Source organism: Siphateles boraxobius, unplaced genomic scaffold, assembly GCF_051911475.1.
Source record: "Siphateles boraxobius isolate OS27281-9 unplaced genomic scaffold, OSU_SipBor_1 46, whole genome shotgun sequence".
Lineage (NCBI taxonomy): Eukaryota > Metazoa > Chordata > Actinopteri > Cypriniformes > Leuciscidae > Siphateles > Siphateles boraxobius.
In genome coordinates, this window is record NW_027509097.1 from 8,883,247 (window position 1) to 8,906,500 (window position 23,254).

Genomic DNA, 23,254 nt, shown 5'->3' on the forward strand with positions numbered 1-23,254 from the left:
CTAATGCGGGAGGACGGCGGGAAAGAAGGGTTAAATACGGGACTTTCCCGGCCAAAACGGGATACTTGACAGGTATGCAATATTAAAGTTTATGACAGGAATTTTCCAAATAATCACATTTCACCTCCTCAAATTACTGTTGCAAATCTCTTTGCACCACTTTCTTATGTGCGTATACACACATAAATGAAATGTCCGCAAGCACATTATATCATCAGCAGGTTCAGCATCTTAAATAACGACTAAAGAGCAAATTAAGCTTAACTTACATTTCAGAAACACGCACGGCAGGCCTTCATCGCAGCAAAGGTCTTAACTGCATCCTCTATTTCGATTCTCTGTGCCAGTTCATGTTCTATGGAGATTGTTGCCAGTCCATTAACTCTGTTCCCTGTTCACAAAACGTTCCCAATTCAAAGCAATCGGGACGTCACATATGAAACAGCCAGCCACCGCTGTCAGCGAGCCGAGCCGCCGTATTCAAGCACTGAGGGCGCGCGCGCCGCGCCAATACCTCCGGTTCAGTTTCCCGAGCCCACGAAGTGCGCCGAAAACATTTTCGGTGTAACTGCCAGACGGTTCATCTCGTCTGCGACAATCTTTGCGGCATCCATCTTCATTGAATTTTGATATCAGATAGAGCCGGCCAGAGCACATAATAAGTAGCCATGCGGTTCACTTGGAGGGCGGGGGCTAAAGCGCCAGGTTATTCAGTATGGAAATACACACATACAATGACACGCCACGCCCCTACTGCATGCTAGAATCTCCGAAAACAAGCCGATTTCAACCTCAAAATGTAAGCTTTTAAATATACCAATACTGCTATCTCAAACATGGAGAGGCTTCTTCGTGATTTCAATTAACAGATTCTGCAAAAAATTGATATTCACCAATTTTGAAAAAAAACCTCTTCTTTCTCATTTTGCTCGAAAGTTGTGCTGCCGACTTGTGTCCCTGGTTTATGTGACGGGTCACATATGGTACAATATTATACTATTCATTCAAACCAATATTATAAAAAAGTAATCTTAAGTAATCAAAAAGTTTTCAGATTATATTGTCTAAAATGTGTAATCTAATAGATAATGTTACTAACTAAAATTTTTATCATGTACAGTAATTTGTATCTAAGGGATTACAATTTGTAAGTCATTTACCCAGCGCTGACGGTGTAATTTCCAAGTGATGATTGAACCATAAAAAGTAGGAGATATACACGGAAATGAGTCAGGTTGTTATAGGGAAGGGACTGAAAAGTGGGATTTATGACATCAGCCGAAATGGGAAGTGATTTCAGAGGTGGAGGAAGTAGCCTACATTTTAATAAAAGATAACAGAGAACATTTATTACTGGTGAAAAAAAACTGCACACTGATGAATCATGCACATTAAGAGCAGGAATGTGCATAAAGCAAGCAAAAGATAAGATTTCATGTTGACTTTATGGTGTTGTGTTTTAAATAAAAATAACAAAGAAACTAAGCCATAAAACAAACTTTTCTCACCCAGCCTCTCCCATTTCTCCTTTCTAACTGTCTACAGAAACAAAAGACACTGATTTAAACTTAGAAACCCTCCCCAGTTTGCTGCTTTCTCACAAATATTTCTGCTGTACTTGTCCTTGGACTGTATGGTTTATTTATTTATGTTGTTCCTCTTCAACACATGCACAGCATTTTGACTTTGATTGACATTTGCTGCACAGATGATAATAATAAATAACAGTTTTGGAGCGCCAATGACAGTTTTGCATGTGTTACTGTATTTAATTTGAAATGGAACTGAGTTCATTTGTGTGAACGAGTCACTATTACCCAAACATATATATATACAAATATATATATATAATTATAATTATTTATTTTTATGTAGTTTTGCAAATTTGTTTGGCTAAGGAGTGCTTTTTCACACAGTGCTTATGTCTATTTAATATTTACATAGGAACACTGACATTGATTATTGTGAAAAAGACTATATGGCAAACGTTTTGAAAAATGTCAACGATGAATTCCATTAACATGCATGAACGTTGTCCAAGTTTTAAAATTATCAGGAAAATGGTTTAGTAATTTAAGTGGTAACCTATTGTTTTTAGTGCAATTTCATTTGGAATGACTCACTTTAAAGATCCCCTGAAATGATTTGACAAACACCGTTTTCCTTCCAGTGTTGATTTGTTTCCAATTAAAACAAGACATTGTGGATGGCTAAAGTTTAAATAGCTAAAGTCTTTAGTTAACATCATAACCACCCCAAAAATGATTTGCTACTTGCTATTTGCTAGTGGCACAAAAAAAAAAGAAAAAAGAAAGAAAGAAAATGAATACACCCCTGCGCACAAAATAAATCATTAATATTTTTGGTCCATTTTCCTGGAAGAGAATACTCTAAGCTTTAATTGTTAATAGTTTATTTAGTCAGCTGTCAGAGTTACACTCCCATATACCATTTATTCAGAAAGGATGCATTAAATTGATCAAAAGCAACAGCCAAGACATTTATGGGGTTAGAAAAGATTTCTTTAAAAAATGCTGTTCTTTTGAATCTGATCAAAGTGAGTCCTGAAATTATTATTTTTTATCATGGTTTCCAAAATTATTAAGCAGCACAATTGCTTTCAACATTGCGAATAATCAGTAATGTTTCTTGAGCACCAAATCAGCATATTAGAATGATTTCAGAAGGATCATGCGACACTGAAGATGCTTAAAAGATATCACAAAACTCACGGTTCAAATCATATTATGGTTTTTGAGTCATGGACCAGATCATTTTGTCGGATGTATCTTTGCTTTTCATTCTTTACTTAAAGCACACATTAAGCACTTACAGCAAAAACTACTAGGCTAACTAACAAATTAAAGTTCGGTAGTATTTAGGTACAGAAATGTAATAGGCCTAATTAAATGTAAAAATAACACTAGTGTTCACTGTATAAATTAAATATAAATGTTTGTTAAAGCTGTGTTTTGTTGTTTGATTAACATTAATGACATAGACATCAGCTAGTCTTTATATGCTGCTGTCACTTTAAGACAGAATGCACGGATCCAATATAATGATACAAATTCGATTATTTTCTCAACTGTTTACGTTTACTTGAGACATGACCAACTGTGTTTACGAGAATACTTGCCGAGATGGGTATTTTGACAATTTTGTGTAAATGTGTCCGTTCAAGCGCAAGGAGATGCGAAAGAGGAATCAGTTCTCCACTCTGTGTGTGCATGCTTCAGTGTGTGCGGCTGTGCGCACTGAAAACACGAGTTCTCTTTTGCCCTTCCTTCACTGGAAGGGTGAAAAATTTATGTGAATTTGAATGTAAAAAAATTTCTAAACAAAACAATTAATCTGCATGCCAAACTGTGGGTCCTGGTCCGTTCCCAAACTAATTTGATTATGTAAGTATGTTTATCATCTTGTCAATAAATAAAGAACAATGTGGCCAACAAAGCAAATGGAAGTTGGACAAAAAAATCGAACATTAACCTTAAACACACATAGGTTACATTAACCTTACATTAATGTTAATTTCATTTTAAGAAGTGCTCATTTGTAGCATGTATACTACATGACCTTTCACAACGTTGTCATTTTCCACTGGCTGTGCTTATGTTAGCCTAACTCTCCCAGCCCAGCTGTTGATTGGCTCACCTCTGTTTAGCCTGGCCACGCTGCCTCTGACCTCATTGTTTCAGTGAAGGATAAATCAGTGATGACAAGACTGATTGAAGGGACTCAGTCCACACTGTTTAATCTTCATCTCCTGGCCACCGAAGGGCCATTAATATGGGTCAAATCTAGGGGACTAACTTCAAACCATTTTCTTGCCATCATAGTATATGAGGGGAATATTAAAATGGCGATACAGAAACAGAGTGACACTTGGAAAATAGACATAAATCACACACAGATAAGACTTTGAACACACAGCACAGCCAGCAGCAGTTGGCGTCTCCGACCGTCTCATTGAGATTGACTTCTCAGAAATTCTGATGCAAGTTATACAGTTATTGTGCTGGCTGAACATGATGCATTCACATAATTTCGAGATTTTGTTCAATAGTCATAACAAGATGTCAGCGGCAAATCAAAACAATGTTTTGACTCCATCAGAACTCTCAAACAGAAAAGCATTGAGCAAGAGAGGATCTGAAACACCACTGACTCAATTACAAGCAGCTTAACTGCATTGCTTGGCCAGCTCAGACTTGACAATCTTAACCCTGAACAAATTACATCTGACACTCCTGCTAAGAGATAAGCATAGAATTATCAAGCCATCTCGACATCACTACCTCCATGCCTGAATCAACCACCCCTAAACACAGATATTACGATAGCATTGTTGCGCAGATTACACTCTGAACATGGCCAAATTGAAAGTAGCCAGATTACAAGTTAGAGCAGTTTCACCGCTCAGTTGAAGCTTGGTGTGTTTGTTTAACTTTGTTTAATCAGATCTGTTCTCTGCAAGTCTGTTGAGTGCAATAATGATTGTCCACTTTTTCAGCAGTCTTGGTTCCGGAAGTATTTTACTCATTCATTTTCTCCATTGGGATTTCAAAAATTCCTCAGTAAAGACTTTAAACCCAACCTGCTCCAAGATAAATCTCTACATTACTGAACTTAAATTCAATATTAAATAAATCAATAAAATACGTGGACGATTGAATAGCAATAAATAAATAAATTCATGAACGAATGAATAGCAGTAAATAAATAAATAAATAGGCCTCAATTTACATTTACTACAAAGTTTGCAAAATAAATAAAATAAATAAATAATAAAATGAAAGGGTAAAGGTCTTTTACAAGGCAATAAAATATTCATTTACATTTACAGGCCTATTCATTTTGCAGCTTTTATCCAAAGCGACTGAGGAAATGAGAAATGAGGCAAACAAACATAAGTGCTCAAAATACAAAGTTTCAGACATTGAATAGAGCACCATAAGCTAGAATAGGGAGGGATTAAAGGAAAGTGAAAGCATATACTTTTTTTTACGAGTAATGAGCTTTCAGTTGTCTTTTGAATGTTGTCAGGGATTTATACGGTGGCCGTATATATAGATATATAGAGCTCAACGTGCTGCAACCTAAAGAAGATGCATGCAAATAGAAAAAAACACCACCAAATTAAAAAAAACATCTTCATCAGTTTCACAACACACGTGCTCCAAATACTCACAACAACCAAATACAGAAACGCGCTGCAAACTCACAACACAACCAAATACAGAAACGCGCTGCAAACTCACAACACAACCAAATACAGAAACGCGCTGCAAGTAACACAGACCACAACGCAAATGTTTCCGGGGAACCAAATAAGTGACGAACCCGGCTGGGACGTGCTCATAGACGTGCTTACAGCAAAGAACATTTATTGACAAGAAGTGAAAGCCTATATTCTTTATAAATAAACTATAATATTAAAATAATATTGTATTTATAAATATTATAATATTATACTTTTTATAGTCCGTCTATACTCTTTGTGTACAGCTCAAAATTCTACATTTCCCCCCCGCAAAACACACAGATTACATTTATTATGACATACAACTTGTATACAATATACAAAATGTATTAACAAAATGTTCAATGTCATCAGAATACAAATGAGAAAAGAGCAATGAGCTGAAAACTAAAATAAATAACTAAAAAAGATAAAGAAGAACATGAAGGCAATAATCTATACATCAGTTACACTATACAAATTGTTTCATGTTATGTTTAAATTTTCATAAAGAAACGTTTCATAAGAAATGTTAGGTAATGTAGGGTCCAAAGGTTTAAAGTTGAGACACTGACACACAGATATAATGTAAATAAAATGCATATTTTAACATATTTTTTGTGAAGTAAAAATACATTTTTTTAAATTGTTTGCAACCGTTATGTTAACAGCATTATATTTCTGTCGTCAGAACAGCTATTCAGCTGATGGACAACGTGCTGCGTTGTCATGGGAACATCCCAAGTGAAAAAATTTACGTTGGAAATTACGTTGTCTTTCGTTGCTCCCTTCATCAAGTGCGTTCCAAATGGCTACATAAATGGCACACTAGTGCCAAGTCCCACTTGAAGAGCTCTGCCATCTGCCCTTCGAAGGGAGTAGGGATGCTCATAGACATCATATAGAGACTAGATGCCCCATTGGCCGCTGTGGCGCAAGAAATGCTGCCGCCATCTTAAACCGGTCATACTCCTATTTGCGTTGCATAGCAGCAGTAGATGCCAGAGCACTGTGCAGTATATTCCTGCTCAAATCGGCGGACCATCACTCGGGGATACTTTTCACAAGTAAGATTTAACATTTAACATTACCATACTATTGTTTGTATTTTGTGAGTAAAATATTCAATGTGTCCTGTATCGTAGCTACGTGTATGACCTTTGCAGCAAAAAAACCCGCGTGAAAATCAGTTCGGTATTCAGTGAGATATGATTAATTAAATGTGCTGGCAGCTCATTGCACCTGCCAAACAGATTACACTGAGCGGAGCGGGTGACCGGTTTAAGATGGCGGTCCCACGGCTCGTCCGCGCCAAAGGCAGTAGCGGTCGATAGGGCGTCTATCTATATGATGTCTATGGGGATGCTCATGAGCAATAAGCACGTCCCAGCCGGGTCCGTCACTTATTTGGTTCCCCGGAAACATTTCCGTTGTGGTCTGTGTTACTTGCAGCGCGTTTCTGTATTTGGTTGTGTTGTGAGCTTTTGCACCGCGTTTCTGTATTTGGCTGTGTTGTGAGTATTTGGAGCACGTGTGATGTGAAACTGATGAAGATGTTTTCTTAATTTGCGGGTGTTTTCTTTATATGCATGCGTTTTTTTCTATTTGCATGCGTCTTCTTTAGGTTGCAGCACGTTGAGCTCTCTCGGTCACCGTAGATTTATCTCATAAAGCAATGCAAATTATGTAATCGAACAAAAGAAATAAGTAAAATATAACTACTGATTTAAAGACATTTATTATAAATAAATAAATAAATAAATAAATAAATAAATAAATATGTTCAATATAGGTGGAGACTGACTTGATTTGCAAAGCTTCATGGGAGTGGACAGTCTTTTGGCACATTCGTTTACATGGTAACAGTAACTATTTTAGATTAGAGGATCCAGCGTTGCCAAATTCACGGTCTACAGAAGCATATATCTTCTCTTAATAACCTCAGAGCTCATTGTAGGTCCGTTTTGAAAGGTTTAAGAAAAAAAAAAAAAGGGATTTGTCCTTCTGGAACCCGATTCTATTCCAGGCCAATCCCAAGAAAAGTGCTGAGTCCTGGCTCTTTTTCTCTGTATTTCAGCTCCGATCTGCTCTCTTCCTTCGTTTACTAATAATAAGCATGCTGCTTCCCTGTTGACTGTCTTCAGAAGTGAGAGAAATGAGGGTATGAACTCAAGGACCCATTTTGAAAAAAAAGTGCTGATCTCTCATTCTGGGACGCCTTTGGAGCTGCTTCCAGCACGCAGGCTGTATTATTAAGATGCACGAGACGTCCCTGTGTCTCCAGCAAATTTCTGGAACACTGACACGTTCTGAGCACTGGCCCAGGCAGCGGAGCCCGTGGGTGGGTCCGGAAACATGCTGGTATCATGCCGGACCTCAAGGGTGAGATCTGGTTCAATGAGCTGCCTTTGAAGAGAGAAATCAAGGCGGGAAAGGAGGAAACCGGAGGGATAAGAAAAGAGAACGGGTTTAAATACTTTGTTCAGGTATATTTGGCCACCTCTCAGATTGAAATGATTGGTGCTTTGACTCATTTTTTCATTTCTTATGGAAATTCTAGATGCTCTCACCTGTAATCTTTTTTCTTTAACACACCCTGCTATTGCATCACATTATTTAAATGGGAACAAGAGTTTAAGCCTCTTTGTTCAGGTTCACAGGCTCAAATGTCCACACAAAAGCATTTTCATGTGAAAAGGACACCGAATATGCCAGAATCAACAGTTTTGTGATACTAACAGTGAATTGTGAGGCTCAAAGCACTATATTATCCAAAACCACAACCCAAAGCTATATCCTGAACTAAAAACGTGCATGTTCATGTCATCTACATAGTTCTGTGAACCAGTTCTCATCATGTAAACAGCATTACAGCACTTGTTTCTGCTATGTTATGTTACACACAAACAAAGCATCATATGACAAAGAAAAATGTCACCCACTCAGTGTTTTATTATAGGAGAAATTATGCAATACTCCTTAAAATGCCATCTCCCTCCTCCCACTATCCCTTTTTCCTCCCTCTATCTTCCTTCCCTCGCTGTATGTCTTATCTCATGAAAACAAAATTCACAAAGAGTCTTTAAGAGGCATGGCCTCATAGAAGTCTAACCACAATAACTGTAGGCCTGTTCCTGATAGCATTTACCAGGCTTCAACACAATGCTGTCATTAAACCATCACAGTGTGCACAAGCGTCTCACCACATTTAATCAAGTCACACGTGCCTGTTAATTAAAGGAATAGTTCATTCTGTCATCATTTACTCACCTTCATGTTGTTATGGTGATGTTTACCAGAATGTTGATGCTGTTTTTCCTATACAATGCAAAAAAATTGCCGAAATCTGAGGGTATGTTTACAGAACAACGAAGTGTTTCCTTTGCTTTTTCCGCATACAGATGACAACATTGTCAAAACAATCCTATGGATCCACGAAAACAACTAAAAAAGGCTGTATTATAAATGCCAGACCTGTAGTTGGCGATGTCACTTTGAAAAGAAACACTACGCGCCCATAGATTGAACATGTAATATGCATGTGCATGATGCACTGTTTACACAAATTCACATTTTTTGTTGTTGTTTACATCGTGAAAATAACGGTATAGTTTTCAAAAACTTGAACAATTTGTAAACCCGTTTTCTAAAAATCTTGTGTCACAGAGTAACAATATCATTGGATTCACTCTGACACTTGACAGCCAATTAGAATCCACCTGACTGGTACACAATGTAACTTTAGGCTCTTTAGTGGTTAAAAACATTTTTTTGTGGAAGAACATTGTTTTGGCTGTGCTTTGGCTCTGTGTGACTGTTCTGATGAATATGGTTATAAATAGTGAATTAGGGTAAGACAAAAAGGTTTTTAAGAAGGGTTGATGGTGTATTGACTCATTCTTTAAATTTAGTTAATTTTGAACAAAATAAAGTTACATTGGATTTAAAGTGTCAGACAACAAATAATAAACAGCATGTTATCGCCTGTTGGTGTGGATGCTAATATAATTATCATTATAGTTATCTCTATAATTACCGTTCTTGGTGTGAACAGGCCTTAATGAGAATAAGGATATCACACGGTCACACCACAGTTATAATGGTAATGACACAGAGGAACAATAATTGGAATCAGTTTCAAATCAATTTTTTTTCAGCTGATGAACAATACAAACATTGACAGCCAATCAGAACCCATCTGACTTCAATGAGCTCTAGCATGTAAAGCAGAAGATGACAACTGCAGCGTGGGCTTAAAATAAACCAATCCTTATTGTGTTGGCATGGATACTAGTTATTGTTATATTTATAGCTGTCATTCTTGCTGTGAACGGGCCTTTAGAATAGTCATGTTGAGCAATTTTTTGATGCTTTTTTGTCATTTTTGGAACTTGGCAGCTCCTTGTCACCATTCACTTTCATTATTTGGAAAAGCACAATGTGAACATCCTGTCAAACTAATTTTGTGTTCCACTGAAGAAGGAATATAATACTGGAATGACACGAGGATGATAAGATTAAGATATAACTTTCATTTTTGGGCAAACTGTCTCTTTGAGACAAATAAAAATACAAAACAATCATTAAAGTAGAATTATAATGTGCTTTCAGTTAGTCGTAATATAATTTGCATGGATGCTGAATATTAAAGGATCAAAGAGTGATATCTCAAACATCGATACATTATAACAAATTAAACTAAAGTTACAGACTGGAATGGTGAAGTGACATGTTCAGTGCAAATACCAAGAACTCGTGAAGTAACAGACCTTAGCTAAACCAAATTCTAACTAAAAGTCAGCATATGAAGTGGAATTATGAAATGAAAGCCTTTGTCTGTTCTGGTAAAGATGTTTTAATTTGTCCAAACCGCAGTGTCCATGAACTTTGATCTATTGCTTCTATATGTTTGCATGTCAAGCTAATAGCCACCAGATTATAGCTGACCATAATTATTGTTTTGTAATGTTTTAACATTACATGTTCAAGCTATGCTGAACTGAAGATAATTAATTTAGAAACATTTCCAGACAGAAACATCAGATTGCACAAAAGCTGCTGTTCCTCTTATACAGAAGAGTCTTATCTCAGTTTAGTCATGAAATATTAGGGGTCTGCATTCCTATGCATATAAAAACTTAAACCACAGGAATCCAAGGAATCCTGGAAGTACAATTGTTGCAACTGGACAGGATTTCCAATGAGCATCTCTCGAATACATGCTTGTTTATTTATTCATTCAGAACTCTAATAGACTACTAGAATACCAAAACTGAGAAAGAATGCAAGAACCACACAGAGTGAACGAGACAGAGCAACATTCAACTTTCACTGGAAACTCAATTTCCTCCTGTTGCATCCCTCTGGAGAGAGATTCCCACGATCCGTTAACCCAAATAGTGAGGATTGGCAAACATTGCAAAGTTGAAAGTTGTTTACAGCGGGTTGTTTTGGATGTACGGAAACCTCTTTTGACATGACACCATGCAAACCGATTCCGAGCGATAACTTCTCATAATCATTCCACTTACCTTTGTGCTGATCCATTCTCTATACGTGAAGAGGACTTTCCAGCCTGTCAGTTGTGTTAATATGAATCAGATGAGTCCAGAGCGGTTTGTGTCGGGTTTACTCGATTCCTCAGGCTGATTCTGAAGTGATGTGATGAGATGTTATCCTCTCCTCTAGTCTCTTCTACAACTCTTTCTTTCGGATGCGCCTCGCGACTGCCGCGCCTCCTCTGGCGCACGTCATCAGTTGTGCAATTACTATACTAGGCTATAAACATATTTAAGTAGCCTAGTACTTTCAAAGTAGCCTATATGCAATAGCTTAGCCATAACAGACTGTTGTTGGATTCCATGGGTCTGTTCCCAAAAACTAGAAAAACCTGCGCTTTTCTATTGTTTTCTGTGTAAACATGTGCTTGCCAGGCGGAATTGTTTAATTGTTACGCTCGCATAGGAGTAAAAACAAACAAACAAACAAACAAAACAAAACAAAACAAAAAACAAGGAAAGGAAAGGAAAGAAGACCTTGCGGGGTTTTTTTTATTCCACTTCTCTTATACAGGCAAAAACGGCCCGTCCACAGACCAAACGTGGCCTATCCATTTGTAATTTTAATGTGTCTGGCTTCTCGTGTTATTCACTTCCATTTTTTTTTTTTTTTTTACATGCTGGCTTGTAGCTATCGCAAACAGTTTACTGCACTTTGATAGCTATATTCTTCTCGTTATTTCCCTATAATAAATCAGAAGTCTCTCACATTCACAAAAAAACACCTTACTGCCATGTTGAAAAATAAGGTGGATATGCTCAGACTGTAGGTTATGTCTTCGAAGCGTCTCAAAAACTCGTTCTGCATGCGGAAAGTCTTGTTGCTAGCATATTGCTAAGCGCTGAGAAAAAGTGAAGCACTTTTTTGGAATAGAAGCGATGCCTAATAAACATAAAATACATTCCACACACAAATGTTTGTTAAAATAGGCCTAGTTAGTTTTTAAATTGATCAGTCTTTGAGATTTGGTTTTTAGCATTGAATTAATTACGCCTACTTGGCGCAATAATGACTTTTTTTGTTTTTTTAAATCTGTTAGATGTAGGCTATGCTCTAAAATTATCTAAAATATGGCCATCCTAAAATTTAAAGGCATTTAGATATCTTTCACAAAGACCTAATTTGTAGCTATAATAAACATGATAAACATGTGTAATATATTATTTGGAAAATTATTTAACCTTTTGTAGATCCCTTTCGAGGGAACTTGCGATGCGTCAACAACGTCATGACCAGGAAATCATAAAAGCGCATCCGGTGCAAACCGGCATTAGCTTCTGATGCCTCTGCAAGCGATCTGTGTTTCTGTCTGTTATATTTACTGTTTTCTGTGATATATATATATATTTGGAAAGTGATGGCGAAACAACTTTACAAACTCTGTGCTTCTCCCTGCCCGCGTTATTTAATGGGTGGGGACACACACGAGCTTTGTGAGGGAGTGGACCATGCGGTATCAGCCTTCGAGGGGGCTGATTGCCAGCATTGCGAGATGCTTCCGCTTCGCATGCACCGCTCTCGCAAGGCGCTTTTCAAGGAAGGTGGCCGGACTCGCGATCCTCAGGGTGCAGAGCCCGCTGTTGCAGAGGCAACATGGAGAATGCATTCCTGGGGATCGCAGAAGGATCTTTCAGAGGAGTTGGAGACGGGTCCCCGAGCCTTATCTCCTTCCTTATCTGGAGGATCCAGTGCTCTCCCTCCGATGTCAGAAGCCCACTCTGCGGTTCCTTCTGCCGGGGAGAGAGCCCTATGCTTCAGTGCTCTAGCTCCGAGGAGTTAGACGTGCTAGGCTTCGAAAGCTGTCCAGATCGTGGAATTAACCATACTTGTCCCATCTATTCAGCCCCCAAGTTCATATTTATTCATGAATAAAGGGGTTGAAAGAGTATGGTTATGAGTAGATGCCCCCGGCAGACTCATAACAGACGCTTGCGAGCTATCTGTCACCCGGTCCAGCATCGTCTCTGAAGGCCTCGGCTTTGCCCACGAAGCCATTAAAGACAACATCAACTTTAGTGGGCAAAGCATATACGGCAGCAGGTCAGGCTGGAGCATGCCTTCACACTATGTCGGTGCTTCAGGCTTACCAGGCTGACTTACTGGGGGATATAGACAGGAGTGAGAGAGTGGGGCCCGATGAGGTTCGAGAACTTTGTCGTGCCGCAGATCTGTGTATCAGGGCAACCAAGGAGACCGCCAGAGCAATTGGGCAGTCTATGGCAGCCCTGGTGGCCACTGAGAGGGACCTCTGGTTAAATATTGCGGAGATAAAAGAAAAAGATTGTGCTTTTCTCCTGGATGCCCCGGTTGATCCTTCTGGTCTCTTCGGCGACGCCGTTAATGCTGTCGTTGATAGATTCCAGGAGGCTAAAAAACAATCGGAGGCATTCAAAAGATTTTTCCCTTTCCGTGTCCAACAGGGCGTTGTGAGCAGCCCCAGCCGTCAAGCTCCTTATATCGTGTGCAGCAGAAAGAGACACTCTCAGCCGAAGTCTTCTAAGTCTAAGCTGGATCTGAGGACAGTTCTTCAGGCTAAGAAGGCTTCGGCGCAAAAGAAAAGGTCCTGACGTCACTGGCGTCAGACCTGTGAGGGCAGCCCCAACCAGGGTGGAACGGTACACACCTCAGAATACGGTGCCCGTTCCATCTCGGTGTCCTCACGGGCCCGTTCTGTCAACCCCGCCACCCTCTGTGCTTCGGGGCACAGCGGTCTCCATCGAGCTTCTGGCACAGTGTCAACTCGACATTGCTTCAGACTCGCACCCTCTGAGGGGGGTTCAAAAACAGTCAGTTCAGTTCGACAGAGAATAGGGTTTTTACAGCCGTTATTTCATTGTTCCAAAAAAGGATGGAGGGTTGCGTCCCATTTTAGATTTTCGTCTGTTGAATCGTTCAGTACAGAAAATCAAGTTCAAGATGCTAACACTCAAACAGATAGTGACTCAAATCAGATCCGAGGACTGGTTTGTCACGATAGATCTGAAAGACGCTTACAGTACTTTCCTGTCTCCATCCTCCCTCAGCACAGAAGGTTCCTGAGGTTTTCTTTCGTGGGCAAAGAATACCAGTATCGGGTACTTCCTTTCGGTCTAGCTTTATCACCCCGCACGTTCACGAAATGCGTAGATGCAGCTCTGTCCCCGCTCAGGCTGCAGGGCATACTTATTCTGAACTACATAGATGAATGGCTGATTCTAGCGGAATCAGAACAGTTAGCGGCTCGGCACCGAGATGTCGTCCTCGCTCATATGCAAATGTTGGGGTTGAGGCTCAATGCCAAGAAGAGTGTGCTTTCTCCAGTGCTGAGAACCACTTTCCTTGGTGTGGTCTGGGATTCAGTCACGATGCGAGCCGTTCTATCGCCCGCTCGTGTAGGTGCTATCCTTACAGCCACAAAAGAGCTAAAGCTAGGCCAGTCACGCACTGTGAAACAGTTCGAGAGACTGTTAGGTCTTTTGGCAGTAGCGTCCAATGTGATATCCTTTGGCCTGCTGTACATGAGACCTTTGCAGTGGTGGCTCAGGACCAGAGGGTTCTCCCTGAGGGGAAACCACCTCTGTATGATCAAGATCACGTGGCGGTGCCTCCGTGCCTTGGTTATATGGAGAAAACACTGGGTCTTAACCCAAGGTCCGGTGTTGGGAGCTCTTTGCCATCGAGTTGCTATCTCATGTGCTTTCCTCACCGTCTGGGGAGTGGTAATGGAAGGCCGCTCGGCTCAAGGTCTGTGGAGGAGTCATCATCTCTCTTGGCACATAAATTGCCTGGAGAAGATGGCTGTCTTCAATGCGTTGAGACATTTCCTCCCAGACCTGAAGGGCCATCATGTGCTTGTCCACACAGACAACACATCGGTGGTCTCTTGTCTGAACCGTCAGGGGGGTCTGTGTTCACGTACGATTTGCAAACTGGCGCTAGAGATCCTCCTGTGGCCCCTGGGGAAAATACTCTCTCTGAGGGCAGTGTATATTCCAGGGGGCCAGAATATAGGAGCAGACACCCTGTCAAGGCAGGGGCTGAGGCCAGGGGACTGGAGACTCCACCCTGAGGCGGTGGAGCAAATATGGGAATTTTATGGCCTTGCAGAAGTGGATCTGTTTTTATCTCAGCATACGACGCACTGTCCACTCTGGTTCTCCCTCACTCAACCAGCCCCCCTACACCTGTACGCATTTCCCCCTGTTACTCTGCTCCCAGGAGTTCTGGAGAGAATCCGCCAGGATGGAATAAGTCTACTGCTAGTAGCACCGCGCTGGCCGAGCCAAATTTCGGTTTGTGGACCACATTCATCTTCCGGACAGCTCTCCCTTGGAGACCCCGATCAGGAGATACCTTCTGTCTCAGGCTGGGGGCACAATATTTCGCCCCCGGCCAGAGATTTGGAAACTGTGGGTTTGGCCTCTGAGGGGGCCTAACTCATAGAGGGTGGTCTCTCAAGCAAGGTTGTTGAGAACATTCTAAGTACCAGAGCTCCTTCTACGAGGAAACTTTTGGAGAGTTTTCAGTTCTTGGTGTCACCAATGCCAGTGGGATCTGTTTAACTGTTCAGTAAACACAGTACTTGAGTTTCTACAAGAGCATTTTACATCGGGTTTATGTCCATCCACGCTTGAGGTCTACGTGGCGGCCATTGCGGCTTTCCACGCCCCGGTGGGTGGTATATCTCTGGGGCGAGACTCCCTGATTACTCGTTTCCTTCGTGGCACCTTGAGGCTGAGGCCTGCAACTCGCACTAGGGTACCGGCTTGGGACCTGGGAATAGTCCTAGGAGGCCTGTCCGGGGCTCCTTTCGAGCCCTTAGATTCGGTTTTAGAAAAATGTCTTACTCTCAAGACCATCTTTCTGCTAGCTATTTCGTCCCTCAAAAGAGTCGGAGACCTTCAGGCCCTTTCGGTTTCCCCCACTTGCCTTGAGTTTGCACCGGAATGGTCAAGGCATTCTTATATCCAAAACAGGGATACGTCCCTAAGGTGCCGACCATGATTCCGAGGGCTATTGTGCTGCAGGCTTTCTGTCCTCCTCCTTTTACCTCTTCGAACCAGGAAAAGCTGAACCTTATGTTCATCAGACTTCACCATGGAGAGGGTTCAATCAGCTATTTGTTTGTTTTGGATCACCCAAGAAAGGTCTTCCTGCTTCTAAACAGACGGTTGGCAAGTGGATAGTCGAGGCTATTTCACTTGCTTACGAGTCCTCTGACCTACTGTGCCCCTTGGCGGTCAGAGCCCACTCTAAGAGGAGTATGGCGGCCTCTAAAGCCTTATTATGTGGGGTTTCTCTCCAAGACGTTTCTGATGCAGCGGGCTGGTCCTCACCGTTCACATTTGTGAGGTTTTACAGCTTGGACCTGGATGCTGCCCCAGGGTCCCAGGTGCTTGGTGCAGTGTGACAACAGACTGACACTCAAGCATTTGAAAGTCTGGCGATTTGGGTATTCTCGTTCCCAAAGCGTCGTTGACGCATCGCGAGTTCCCTCGAAAGAAGACGTCTAAAGTTACGACTGTAACCATAGATCCCTGAGAAAGGGAACAAGACGATGCGTCACCCTGCCATACTTCCTGCATCCCGGTGATCAGCTTGCTTCGGCAATTTTCGAAGCTAATGCCAGTTTGCACCGGATGCGCTTTTATCATTTCCTGGTCATGACATCACCCGCCTGTGACGATAACTCTTTCCATTGGACTAGTTGACATAGATGCTTCAGACACATTCACGCTGGGGGCGTTCCCAAAGCGCCATTGACGCATTGTCTCGTTCCCTTTCTCAGGGAACTATGGTTACAGTCGTAACCTGAGACGTTTTTCTCTACACTTTTCCATTGACCCATATAGAACTCCTTTGTGGCCACCTGGGGGTCCCTGGGCCCCAATTTAAAAAAACTCTACATTATAGGTGACTTTGGATAGGATTACATGTGATTTCAATTAGGCCTACATACTTAAAGCATTCTCCACTTCAGCTACACTAACTACCCAAGATTATATTACTTATTGAACTAAATGAACGGTTTACACTGAACAATTACAAATAAAACAAATCTGTTTAAGGCACCACCTGATGTATAAAGAACCTAATATAATCTGGATATTGAAAAATTATACATAACTGAAATAAAAATGTTTCTTGAACAGACAGCTGTTAAGCATTCTTGCTGTCAAACATGACCGTAAACAGCACAGACATTTTTTTAATAGTCACATTAAAAGTCAACAGATATCTGTTTTTCAAAGGCTTGTTCATAAATGATTAAATTCTGTCCCCCAATTATGCTTATTTACATTCTATCAAGTCCAAAATAGTAATCAACTCTAATAAGAATGGATTAATTAATATATGCTGCTTCTTACAGGCCTATGTGTTAAATGTGTTGACATCAAATGTTGACACTTTTAATATTAAGTGTGCATTACACTTTGACTTTAGATGATTAAGGGAATTAAGATTTCAAACATTCATATAGGAAATTGTAATCACCTTGGTAAATAAAATAATTCAAGACACATTTTAATTTAATAATTTGAAAGAGTTTAAAGGGATTTCCAAACTCACCTTAACTTCACACCTTTCTGTGAGGGGTGAACTGGTTTTATATTCTTCTTGTCCCTCCCGTTGGATGTACTTGCGGAAACATAACTTAACAGGTTAAGGGGACAGGTTAGTCTGGACAGGTTAGGGGTCCACCACAGCTGTCACAGTGAATTTCAAGTGAAACTAACAGGAATATTTACAGCCCAAACAAACTGGTTTGCTGTATAAGGACAATAATACAGGCCAGTCCATCAGGAACATCATCATATCTTTGTGTTAATCGGTCAGTGTGTGAGAACCCCTTCCTGTCTGTGAATGGGAGTCACATGCTCTGAGAAGCTGACCCCTCCACCAAACCCCAAGGGGTTGCAAGAACTTTCCATCTCTACACTTCCCTGTCAAGGCATTTTTCAACTAGGGGATTAGATGCATAAATCATAAATTGTAATATGCTGTATTTGTTTTCTCAGCATGTAAGTAGGCCAGTGGTAGATATAACCTTTTAACGTAGCACAGTGATGTAGACAGAGCATGTTAATTATATGCAAACAATTATTTATACACTACTGGTCAGTATAAGATTTACATAAATTAATACTTGTATTCAGCAGTGATACATTAAATTGATCAAAAGTGACCAAAAAAAAAATCAGTTTCAAATAAATGTTCTTTTAAAGAGGTCCCATAATGCACTTTTCACAAGATGTAAAATAAGTCTCTGATGTCCCCAGATGTGTATGTGAAGTTTTAGCTCAAAATACCCCACAAGATAATTTTTTATAACATAGCCTACTTCATATGTTCATCTTGGCAGACCGTCACTCCAAGGATAACAGAAAATAGGCAAAGAGGCGGGGCGTGGGTGGAGCTGAGGTTCCTGGCTGCTGAAACCACGCCCCCTAGATCGACTGATCATCAAGTTTGCTCAGGCTCATAGATATATACACTAGATGTCGCCTTGGCTATGGCAGTTCATTAGAAGAATGCATCAATAGAGCCGCCATCATGGAACAGGGGAGCCCCTCCTCTTTAATGCATCAGCATCAATGTAGGAAAAGGTCCAACGGAAATAAAATCAACATAAATCGTCATTAATGCAATTTTCTATTTTTTTTGGTTTGTTTTCAGGGTTTTTTGGCCAGACATGTATTTATCATTGAGTCCAGAGAAAACATTTAAAAAATGTCACATTCTTGTGAAATGTTATCCCTTGCTGTCTGGTTTTTAGATTTCTTTCGTGTGAACATCCATAAGCAGCACAAAAGTCCGGCATCATCCATGAATTCAAAGTACAGGCAGAGATAGCAGCATTACCTAGCTATTTCCTATGACAAGACTCCTGTTCCAAGATGGCGGCGGTTTTGACCCATGCTTAAAACCCCAAGGCGACATCTAGTGTATATATCTATGGCTCAGGCTAAGGAGCTAATGCTATATGCTACTGACAGTTGCAAGTGCTGCCTGTGCCAAATGTGCGACCACACAGGACCTCGTGCTAAAGTGACAGCTGACTTGATGTAAAAAGCCAATAGTTACAGTTCATGTTTTTGCCCTTAGAAATACTGTAATAGTTAAAAGACATAGATAAAAGTGAGACTTTGTGTGTCGTGATGCTGTATTATTCTGCTAGTTTAAAATGTATCATGCAGTAACTTACAATATTAATCTGAGCGTTGTGTGTGTGTGTGTGTGTGTGGATGTGACAGATAGTGATACAAGCGCATACATGTCTTTCAGCATCAGACTTCAAGAGCCTTACTCTGTCCATTTTTAATTCTGATTTTGGCCGCCTCTCAAATGGGTCAAACCATAACCTAAGAAGTTCAAGTAATGCGCTAGAAATCCCCACTCATTCAAGGATGTGCATGTATTGCATGGACGGAGAAGGCACTGACACTTGCAGGATTTCATCTGACGGTACTAATACTGTAAGCATATATGGCTGGTTGTTCACTCAATATTCAACAACGACGGAATCCAGCAGGGTGAGCGAAGGTAGAGACTCAGGAAGAAGTGACAACTTGTAGAATGCAACAGGACATTTCTGAATAGTTAGTTGATGAATTTATGTTGCTGATGTGGAGTTAACTATCTTCTTGATTGTCTATCGTCTTGAACTATCGCCATTGATTAGCATATTCTGTCATGGTAATCTATAAATTGTGTTCCCGGAGGCAGGGTTTATGTCAATTTAAGGGTTAGTGATGTCACTAATCCGTGAAGAAACTCATTGTAGTCCCTACCAGCCGTTTGTTGTAGTCCTTGTTGTAGCGATTTCTGTAAAAAAAAATATCTCCCTTTGCTTTGAACTTTGAGCGTCTTAACTTTGCAGATGTTGTTTATGCTCAAACAGCAACATTACACACTAAAGTTAAAAAAGTGAAATCATAATCAACCACACCTTTAAACCTTGCTAGTACTGGGTTGGAGTCCCCTTTGCCTTCTGAACTTCCTTAATTCTTTGTGGCAAAGATTCAACAATGTTTTGGAAATGTTTTGGTTCATAATTACATGAGTATATATAACATATATATTTATTTTAATTAATATTTTATAAATTATAAATAAATATGAAATAAATGTAAACAATACATATTTAAAATAAACATGCTCATACTTTAGATGGCAATTGATTCTGCAATCCTATTACAGTATTTTTCACAAATAAAGTAATTGTTTAAAAATATATGAATAAAAAGGAAAAATTGTAACAGGGCACTCTGGGTTGTGCACTGGTAATCATATGTTTTTCAAATAAAGACAAACTAAGGCTATTTGACATACTACACACAGTGAAAATGGCATGAATATGACATAATGGGCAACTGTCAATTTTTTATATAGCGCAGCATATTTTAAAATCAAGGATTTAAAGTTTGTCGCGTCTCAAGTGAACCTAAACTCTACTCCTGTCTGCATTCTATTCACAGGAACCGTACATCACGCACAGTAACATGTTTATACAGGCTATATTTTTTCACATACCATTTTACTTACTTTGTTTAACAGTTGTATCTAATAACATATTAGATATGACTGTTAAACAGAGACCATAAAGTTTAAACTAATGAAGACGGATAATGTGCCGTTCTCAGGCATTCTCAGCTCTGCACATCAAAATAAAAGTCAGACACGCCTTAAAAAAAAAAGTCCCGCTTCTAGCACATCGGCCAATGCCAAGATTTAAACAATTATGAATATCGGCCGATATATCGGTTGACCACCAATTTAAACAATGCTCAATTGGTACTTGATACAAAGCAGAATGGATCCATGCTTTCATGTTGTTTACACCAAATTCTGACCCTATCATCTGAATGTCGCCGAAGAAATCAAGATTCATTTAACCAGGCAATTTTTTCCAATCTTCTATTGCCCAATTTTGTTGAAGCTGTGCGAACTGTAGCCTCAGTTTCCTGTTCTTAGCTGACAGGAGTAATACCTGGTGTGATATTTTGCTGCTGTAGTCCATCTGGTTCAAGGTTCGACGTGTTGTCCGTTCAGAGATGCTCTTCTGCAGACCTCGGTTGTAATGAGTGTTTTTTTGAGTTAATGTTGCATTTCTATCAGCTTGACCAGTCTGACCATTATCCTCTGACATCAAAAAGGCATTTTCCACAGACAGAAATGCCGATCACTGGATAAATTCTCTTTTTCGGAGCTTCTCTGTAACCCTAGAGATGGTTGTGTGTGAAAATCCCAGTAGATCATCAGTTTCTGAAATACTCAGACCAGCCTGTTGGGCACCAACAACAATGTCACATTCAAAGCACATTCTTAAATCATATTTATTTTATTTATCATTTGTATCTTATATATTTTTCCTAAATACCTTTCCTTGCAATTCCATCTGGTGATGCTGGTGAAATGACACATGTTAAGGCAGCAGTCACTGTTTTGAAACAGCTTGAAGATGGATTTGAATCTGCAATTGATGGAAAACATCAGTGTTGTGCATTAAGGGACCATTTTCAATATCAAAGACCGATGTGAGAATTCTTTGGAGCAACAGTGGTTACTCATCTCTGAGCAACAGGGCAATCCCCTATAGTCTAACTGAGTCAGTATGAGAAACCCTATACAAACTTCCTTAGATAATCTACCAGGTTTCCAGTCAGTATTCAGGCTCAGCTGATCCTGTGGCTTTAGAGGTGGATGTGTGAATGAAAAACTGTTTGCGGGACGTGTGTGGGATGGGGGCCTGACGGAGGGTGGTCTGCCTCCCAAAGGTTTGTTTGTAAAGGAAATAATAAGGGGCGTCATATTGTTCATGCTCATGGAGCATAAAGGAACAATGTGAATACGCTTTTGTACAGATTCCAAGATTTAGATTCAAGTTCAAAGCCTCCTAGAACAGGTAACAGATTTATAAAGAATCTGGAATGCCACTCAGATGCCTGAAAAGGGTTGAATTGTTTGGATGCTGTGTATCAGCTGGATGGTGTGGGTTCAGACATTGGCAGATCCTCCTGGCTGCTACTGTTGAAGCACAAAGAACATTCCACAGCTGTGAGTCAGAGAGCAGGGGTCACTGATTCAGCCCCATCCGAGCACTGGGGCCTTTTGATTCAAGGACCTTTCCCATGTTACACACATAGACAGATACACTCACAAAACACCATTACAACCTTGTACACAAAGAGGTGCTTGGGATGAGCCAAGTAAATCAGTCAGAGCAATGAGGCGATGAGATTCCATCCATCAACGAACACAACAACTGACCAGCAGGCAGATAAAAGGATAGAAGATTGAATACCTGGTCTGAACACTTCATATTCATGTTCTTCTGAAGTTTTGACCTACTGTGCTGTCTTGCTGACTGTTGACAATAACCCACCTTGGCAAGTCGGTGTAGCTTTTCACACAGTCAGTGAAAGCAAGGCACCTGATCAAACTCGGTTCTGCGCTCCCATGGATCCTCAAGAGGAGAGCGTTATGTCATGAAATAATATTATTCTGCCACTCCTACGTTGAGCGATCAGGTTCAGTCTAGCTCATACAAGGAAAAACAGTTTTCTGGTGTGAGAACGATCCATCGAGAACATTCAGGGTGGCACGTATTCTGGCAAAGCTGCTATAATTACTGCCACATTTTCGTCAGATTCAACTCAGGACACCCTGACAGGGGCTTGTGGGGTCTGAACTTTGTGTATGTGTGTGTATCTTTTGGTACTGGTGAATCCGTGTCACAGTCTGTCGAACACAGAAAAAAGCAGTTTTTTTTTTCTATTTATAATTTTCAGGAGGGTGAAAGTGGTATGGGTAACCAGACATACAAATAAACACTCATCTTCTTGCTTAAATACCTCCATTTATACCTTTTGGTGGGTATCTGTCAGTCTGTCGAACATGAAAAAAAGTAGGGCTGCCTGGGTATTGACACAAATTTCATGATTCAATTCAACCCTTCAAAAAGACCCGCCTCCCTGGTTACTGTTGATACAAGGTATGGACTTTCACGCCACACATCATGTTCTCACACAGTCAAAAAACACATCACAGAGCAAAGAGGTCACTGATAACGCAACGACAGAAAAGACAGAACAGTTTGACAGACCTGGTTACTTTTGGTATGAAACAAAGTCTCAGCTTTGAAATTTGTAATCTTTGAAAGAAATTCAAACAATAAATTCCGTTTTGCGGCTCTTTAATGTGTCATGATAGATGCCTCAGTTCAAGTGGCACATGAACTGATCAACTCTTCCTGTTATAGCTCAAAATAAACATGAATGAACATCAGAGGGTATTGTTTCAACCGCAGAAAGATGTCAATACACACAATTTTTCAAGTTCAAGTCCACTGATGTTAATCTACTAATTCTCCTGTCTGGTCTGTTTGTCAGACAAAATGGCGGATTTGGAGTTTTGATTGGTCAGATCGCCTTTCAAACTCCACGCAAAGGGTGAATTGCGATCTATATT

General features: G+C 40.3%; 1 protein-coding gene across 2 annotated transcripts in view; it reads right to left on the reverse strand.

Moving 5' to 3' along the window:
• The window catches only part of afap1l2 (actin filament associated protein 1-like 2), a 46,935-nt gene extending 35,948 nt beyond the window's left edge, over positions 1-10,987 (reverse strand). Inside the window, exon 1 of one of the 2 annotated variants that reach the window (XM_077200657.1) lies at positions 10,777-10,987. In XM_077200657.1, coding sequence (XP_077056772.1) covers positions 10,777-10,792 — 16 coding nt within the window. In that variant the 5' untranslated portion in view covers positions 10,793-10,987. The remainder of the gene's footprint in view (positions 1-10,776) is intronic. The other variant, XM_077200658.1, reaches the window with a different exon arrangement.
• Between the last annotated feature and the right edge of the window lie 12,267 nt (positions 10,988-23,254).